This window comes from Pterocles gutturalis, unplaced genomic scaffold (genome assembly GCF_000699245.1).
Source record: "Pterocles gutturalis isolate BGI_N339 unplaced genomic scaffold, ASM69924v1 scaffold21440, whole genome shotgun sequence".
Classification (NCBI taxonomy): domain Eukaryota; kingdom Metazoa; phylum Chordata; class Aves; order Pterocliformes; family Pteroclidae; genus Pterocles; species Pterocles gutturalis.
The window spans coordinates 3854-11404 of record NW_010138764.1 but is presented as its reverse complement, the minus strand read 5'-3'; the positions used below and the strand labels follow the sequence as shown (position 1 = coordinate 11404).

The following is a 7551-nucleotide window of genomic DNA, read 5'->3' as shown; positions in this document are numbered from 1 at the left end:
GGCGGCTCCCGTGAGTGTTGGTTTGGCTTCTTTATACGAATTGAAATTAGTGCAGAGCGGGTCTAGGCGGGCTCACAAAGTCTTTTTAACAAAGCGACTGTAAAACCGTGTGTTTCTGTGTTATCTGGCATCCTTTTCTTAAAAAAAAAAAAAAGAAAAAAAATTAGAGGCTGTGTTTTATCGACAAAGGGAGAGCAGAAGCAATAAAACCCAACTGAAAGCGTGTTTGTCTCCATGGCGAGTTCCTGTGTGACTGAAATTGGAGCCTTTCTCCCCAGAAGGACCTTCTGTCTCTGGAGCTGGCTGTTTGTAAGAAGTTCGTAAGAACTTCCTGTAACTTAAAACCCGGTATGTTTATCCTTCTTGCTGTATGTGTCTTATTTTCTGTTTCGAAGCATTTCTGCGCCAGGTGGAAAAATCCAGTGAGGAGGGTTGGGAATAGGCTGGATGATCCCTGACATTTTGAGGCATACAAGAAGATGCTGAAGTGTTGAACGCATTGGTTGGTTCTTTGCTTATACTGTTATTTTGACTTTTTAGTCCCAGCTATAAGCAAATGAATGAACAAGGAAGAACCTCCTCTTCTCTGGTGCATAGGGATGTTGTATTTCACCTTCAGAACATGCTGGAACCAAGTCTGTACCAGAAGCAGCTTGTGAAGGATGCCCGTATACTGAAAAATTGACTGACTGGGGGGTTAAGGTAACTGTGATAACATGTCCACCAAATGTGAGGATAGCTTATCAGGAACAGAGAGTAAATGCTGGAAGAACCCTCACCTTCTTTCCCTGTTCTCCTTAACGACCTCCTCACTATCCCCAAAGCACCTGTTACAACTCACTGGAAACTGCAGTAGGAAAACCTGATACACTTTCTCTGAAAAGTTGAGAATCTCTCAGATCATGAGCGAATGTAGCCACTTAAGCAGACTTCTTAAATCCACTAATGTTTTTGTAAAGTAGCCGTAAAATTAAGCATTTTCTATTTTCTTTTATATTCGTTATGGGAAGTAAAATACCTGTTTCTTTTTGCTTTCAGGTACTGATGTTGTACTAGTCTTGTTCTTCTACTTCAAGTCAGTATGTCGAAGAAATTGGAGGCTCCGCTTTCCTTGTCTGACTGCCTCTGCCAAATTTGCATGGAGATCTTTGTGGAGCCTGTGACGCTGCCATGCAACCATACGCTCTGTAATTCTTGTTTCCAGCTGACCGTTGAGAAGGCCAGTCTTTGTTGCCCTTTTTGTCGGCGTCGAGTCTCTTCCTGGGCAAGATACAATGCCCGCAGAAATACTCTTGTCAACTGGGAACTCTGGGAAAAGATTCAGAAGAATTACCCAAAGGAGTGTGAGCGTAGAATTAACGGACAGGATTTGGAAGAGGAAAGTAAGTAAAACGTTACTTGACCTGGCATGTCTCTGTTTTACCAAAGTAATGACTGTTGGAGGACTTTGGATGTTGTGAAATAAGAAACTGGGCACAGACAGGCTGGTTTACCGCTAGAAAATGCAGTGTCAGAGCTCTCCTGTGAAAGGGGCTTGGAAGGCAGAGAACTGTTCGCCTGTGCCTTTTTTGTTGGTAGTACAGAGGGCAAATGATATTGTCCGAGCATTTAAGTGGATATTTGTGCATGTGTTTGGACAAAGCATTGGCATATGGCTGCCTAGCCTTGCAGAGGCCGTAATTCATCGCTGATACAGCTTCAGCTGTAAAATCTGTAAATGGCATATTTGTGTGTGTTTATGTGTTTGTTTATCCCTGTCAAGTAAGTGAAGTGGTTAAAAGCTTTTCAACTCTTAGATGCTGTTAATTAGTTCGGTTAGAAATGCCTGGGTGTCAGTCTGTGCAGGAGTCTCAGCCTAAAATTGTTATGTCAGAGAAGAGGAAGTGAAATCTGATTAACTCTTTGAAAAAGGATTTTTGGCTTTATTATGTTGCAAGCTCCCTTGGCGGGGGCTAGTTGTTAGGTTGGGTCTATGATATGTTGCTCCGCTTGCAGTATTATGAAGTCTTTTTGATCGCAAAAAGCAAAAGACATTATTGTCAGCGTACAGATTTGCTTTCTGTACAGTGCTTGGAAAACCCTGACCTTGCCACTCTGTAACACAGTGCTGCTTTGTCTGGTTCCCCTATAACACAAAGTGCTTTCTTTTCACAGCACTTGATTTAAGTCAAATCATTCCTGTGACAGGGTACGGAAGTGATCTTTTGTTAAAATCTTCTGTTGCTGAATGTCATGATCTTGCTTTTTTCCTCACTTATTTTTTTCCTTCCTCTCATTTAGTCTGTGTCCCCCAGCCACAACACCAGCTGAGCAAGCCTGGGGAACTGAGGCAGGAATATGAAGCAGAGATTAGCAAGGTAAGTCTAAAAATATATTTAAAAGCATAAATGTTTTGTATCTAGTTATTTTGTTTGTTCCCACAAACAGTTGTAATGTTATTTAACAAAAAAAAAGATACTTACAAAGGCATTGCTGCTGCAAGAGCACGCTGGTCATTCCTGAAGCATGGATTAAATTTTTATCCTTTATGGAAGAGGAGAGACTTCCTTGTGTTTGACACAAGCGACATTTTCTTGCGCTAGTTGATCTATCCTCACCCTTTCCATCGGCCCAGTAACATATTGCTGTCTTGTCCCTGCAAGGAGGCATGCTTTGCAGGCAGGGAAACACACAGAGGCACACAGCCAAACGCCAAGGCAGGTCTCTGGTAGTCCATACCTCGTGTTTCCCAAAACTCTGCAGAAGAGTTCTTTTAGGGTTACAGTGTTGCCTTTCACTGTTGGCATCCCGGCCCACACATACTGAAATGCCTTTTTTAGGTCCTCAGATTGCACATAAAGTATTTCAGACTAGCAAATGTAAAAATTTGGAATTGTTTTGTCTTTGGTCTTGTACTTGCCTTCCTGATTTCCCTCCCTAAGTAACACACCACAATTAGATTAACTTGGGTAATGAACATGCAGCATTTGCTTTCCTGTTTGCTCACTTCCTGTGTTATCTGTGTTCATTTGAAAATCAGAAAATATTTTTAAGAAATCTTAATGTTTGTCTAAGGATCTGAAGGATCTTCCTCCAATTCAGACAGGGTACTAGTAAGAATGATAGTTGGAAGTAGTATCAGAATGCTGACAGCCCTGTTGCTGGTTGTTTTAAGGGCAGGGGGAGGACATGAAGCAGAGGTCTGTGGGATTCTCTTTTATGGTAGTTATGGGATAAGATTGATTGGCAGCAATAGTATTGATGGTTGTGGAGATGGTGCCAGTGAAATATGTGAGGGTGTCAGGTGCCAATCATAAGTCATCGATACATGATTTGAAACAAACTCAGACTTAGCAGAGCTCGTGTAGTATTACAGTGTGATGCTCTTCTCTAAAGCATGTTTCCAAATTCCCTTACCCAGTTAAGAAGGCTTTATTCGTTCTTGAAGTACTTTGCTGTCCTTGTGGAGTTACTGATAACTGATTTACCAAGAGTAGGTGTCTGACATAAAGAAGGCAGATTTAAAATTCTTGGTCTGATGATTTGGGGTTTGTGTGTTTCCAGAGAGCAGAAGGACTTGGAAGAGAGATGTGCTGTCTTTTAGGCATCTTGTGCTAATATTGACATTACGATGATATAAGCAGGTTGCGCAAACGCTGTGGTCTAGCTAGATCCAGCCTTCTAAAGATTCTTGATTTGAGTTTCTTTGTGATCCGTGCATTTGGGGATCTTAGAGTTTTTTACTGACGTTTTCAAAAGGTGAGTAAACGAATTGTAACCTGGCATGCTGGCACAGTTAATGGTATAGTCTTACAGAAACCAAAAAGTAGGGCACTGTTATCAAACGGAAGATTCTACACACAGTGTCAGTTTGATTCTCAAATCTTTGGAGAGTTGTGCAGTTAAATACTGGCTTTGAAATGTGCAGAGTGTCTTTGTGAATAGTGGATCGTTCACATTTAAGAAGCGTCAGCTGAGAGGTTCTGGTGTAAAGTGTTATCCTACAGTAGCAACTGTTAAAAAACCCCTTTTTTTAGGTGGAGGCAGAAAGGCGAGCTCATGAACAAGAGGAGAACAAGGCAAGTGAGGAATACATTCAACGGCTTCTAGCAGAAGAGGAGGAGGAACACAGATTGGCAGAAGAGAGGCGGAAGGAGATGGAGAAACAGCTGAAGGAAGATGAAGAGTTGGCCTGGCAGCTGAGCAACAGTCTGGTGAGTTAGGATCAAGAGGGACAGTAGAAAACACTGCTATAGTACAAGCTACTTAGACTTTTCAGATCAAGAGTTAAAATTTTAAATAATTTAGATGTATTTTAGTTGTAGTTGGAAGCTGTTGTCAGCCCCCAGATCCTTGATTACTATATCAATTTTCGAAGAACCAGTGGGAGGGTGAAATACCCCAAACATTTCTACCTGTGTAATGTGTACGTGAAATGTGTGCTGGATGTTTTAATTGTGAAACATTTTAAAACACTGGTTTTCTTCTGAATGCCTCCTTTTCCCCATGATTTTAAAAATAATTATTTGAAAGAAATTGATGTCTATAACCTGTACTGAAAAAAAACGAAGGTACGATGAAAGTTTACCTTATGTTTTGGGGCTTGTTTGTTTTGTTAATTTGTTTTGGGGTTTTGGTTGGTTGGTCCTAATGATGAAACCTGTGTGCTTATTTGAGCAAAACCACTTATTCCTTAATGCCAGGTACAGGAAAGTGTGCAGCACATTTCACATTTCTTATTCCATAACTATCCATTACCTACAGTTCTGTCATTCTTTGGACAAAAGTAACTAATTCTGCAGCAGAAACAAAGCAGTTCTCTGGATTTTCTCCAGGTTGTGTTGTGTTTTGGTTTATATAATGCTTTTTTTTACTTGTCATCGAAGAATGACGATTCCAAAGGACATACGCTCAGCAGTCCTTCACCAGGAGGCAGTCTTTCACCTGAAACATCCCCAGCTAATTTGTGCAAGGTGAAGAACAAACCAAGAAACTCTGGAGACATTCAGAAGTAAGTAATTCAAGTTCTTGAATTATTGGTCTGTTTCTTGGTATAGTGTCCCTCTGCTCCTTTTGCTTCCTTGGAATCCTGTAGTCCAACTTCCCTGGATAATCTGGGGCAAATGTAAACTGTTGAATGTTAAAACAACTCTTCACAGGAGAAGGGAAACACTTCCCCTTCTCTTGCTTTTGTTTGTCAGAATGAACCTGAGGATCTTGATTAATGCAAAGGACTGACAATTCAAGGAAAAAAAAAGAGTTTTTTTTCCTTTAAGGTATCTGTCTCCAAAGCTTCACCATACATTGGGATCAGCATCATTCTCTAGAACAACAGAAGGAGGCAGGAGTGACTCTGGCTCTGCCGTAAGTAGAATAATTTTGTTACAGATCTCAGTGTTGGGAATTACGTTCCCCTTGGGAATCCCCTATAGGATTGCCAGTCCCTTGCACATCAGCACTGGCTAATTTATCTTGCCCTTTTAGAACTACCTGGAGTGTTCATGATTCCCCAAAGTGAGAAGGGAAGAAACCATGCTGGACCGTCCCCAGATGCACACCTATGGTTTACTTTCATAGTTACCTTATATAACCTTACAAGTACATTATGTGAACATCTTCAGTGAGCTTTGGGTTGCAACCGATGGTGTGTAAAACTAAAGTGATGATTCTGGAGCTCCCTGGAGGAGGTTGCTCTCTGATTTTCATCATTCTGTGTGTCTTTCCTGTTAGGCTTCAAAAGAGAATGAGCAGGCTAATACCTTGAACAGTTGATTTGAGTCATTCATGTAAGAGGAGAATGCTGCAGTTATGTTTTCAATCCTTTAGCTAGGCTTCTGTAGGTTGTTTTAAATATTTTCATTATTATTACACAATTATGTATTTTTTTTAAGAGAAGAATCAAAGTTAGTATCCCAGAGTAGTTATGAGCCATGCAGCTATGAGAAGTGAGATTTGAATTTTATTCCTACCCATTGGCTTTTGATAAATTGACTTTATTAGTGGTCTCTCCCTTTTCTTCAGGAGACCAATAGCAAGGAAGGCAGCAGTTCTGCGTGGGAAGACGAGCAAGAGGAAATGCCAACACTGTCTCCACAGCTGACCAGTGTGATTAAAGATTCCAGTAAGGATTCATTTTTGGAATCATGCATGAACTATTTCAGTGCCTCAGCTTTGGGTGAAACTGCTGCTGTCAAGCAGAAAGAAACATCAGGACCAAATTGTCTAGGAACTGAAGTTTCAGATGCACTTCATGGAATCACAGAAGGCGAAGGGTCTAGAACCAATCTCTATAGGTCCAAAGGTGAAGATGATGGAGTTGAGTCAGCCAGTGCCAGTTTAACATGTGTAGAAAGCGTAAACCTTGAAAACTCTGATGAAACTTCTACCTGTATTCAGTCAGCAACAAATTCTGTGATGTCTGACAGCAAAAGTGTAATATGTGATCTCACGAAGGTGGCTAGACACTCAGAGGGAGACAAACCAGAGACACTGCAGAACACTAAGGAGACTCCAAAAAGAAAGTTGCTGGAGCCACCAGCTGAAGCAATGGTTGACTTGTGCGTGCTTGATAAGAGGAGAAGAACTTTTCCAGGGAGTTTAGAGGACCAAGGGGAGCAAATAAATGATTTTAACTTGCAAATGCAGAAAGCCTTTGAGCAGGAGTTCTATGAGAGGCGTATGCAAGAGGAGCAGGACAGGCTTCTGGCTCTGCAGCTACAAAAACAGATCAACAAGGAGGAAAAGACGCTTAATCGACAAAAGGGCTCTCCAGATGAGTACCTGCTGCGCACCAAACCACCTCAGTCTATGAAAGACTCTCCTGATAGAAAGGGAAGTTCTAAGACGGCAAAAGACTCAAAGGTATCAAAAAACCAGGCTGAAACAAATCACCGCAAGACTCGGAAAGCTTCTTGCAATGAAAACTGGCAGTCCCCTGCCAGAGTCCGAATGAAATTGCCGAGCATCAAGGGAGGAAAAGTTTTGAATTGCGTGGTTAATACCAGTGATGCAAATGATATTTGTTCACTACCTAAGAATAAGCAAAAGACGATCCTTCAGATGTTTAAAGGCTCTGTCACGGAGTAGATCAACAGAACCACAGACGCATGGCGGAATGAGAATTAAAACCATGGTAATGCTTTCTCCTGTGTTAGGCAAAGCTACCTGTAAATAGTTTTAAAGTTGTTGGTTTTGAGGGGGATTGCTTTGAGTCACGAAGTTGTGTATTCGGAGAAGTTTTAATAATGTACACCCCCAGACTTTAAAAAGTTTTAATTGGTCTTTTCTTGATTGCAGCTTATTTTCTACCACTTGCATTTACATAATTTCGAATGTGAATACTGTTAGTGTTTAAAACCAAAAATAACTGATGGTCTCTTACTGTAGAATGAGAGTTCGGAGCCTTTTTTGGAAAGGATGCACATTCTGTGGAAGAAATGAGCAAAAAAAATGAGTTTGTATTTCCAGTTGTCTGCCAGCTGCAAGGCAGTGACACAACCACTGCTCTGTTAGCCTAAATCCCAATAACATGCTTCAGTTTATTTGCTGAGTTGCATTGTTTGCACAACAGTT

General features: G+C 41.1%; 1 protein-coding gene across 1 annotated transcript; it reads left to right on the top strand.

Moving 5' to 3' along the window:
* The first annotated feature begins 1081 nt into the window (after positions 1-1081).
* RNF168 (ring finger protein 168, E3 ubiquitin protein ligase) lies at positions 1082-7065 on the top strand. Its single transcript, XM_010083135.1, has 6 exons — positions 1082-1382; positions 2281-2357; positions 4017-4193; positions 4866-4990; positions 5256-5343; positions 6004-7065. The coding sequence occupies exons 1-6, from the start codon at positions 1082-1084 to the stop codon at positions 7063-7065; spliced, it is 1830 nt and encodes a 609-aa protein (XP_010081437.1).
* The last annotated feature ends 486 nt before the right edge of the window (positions 7066-7551 follow it).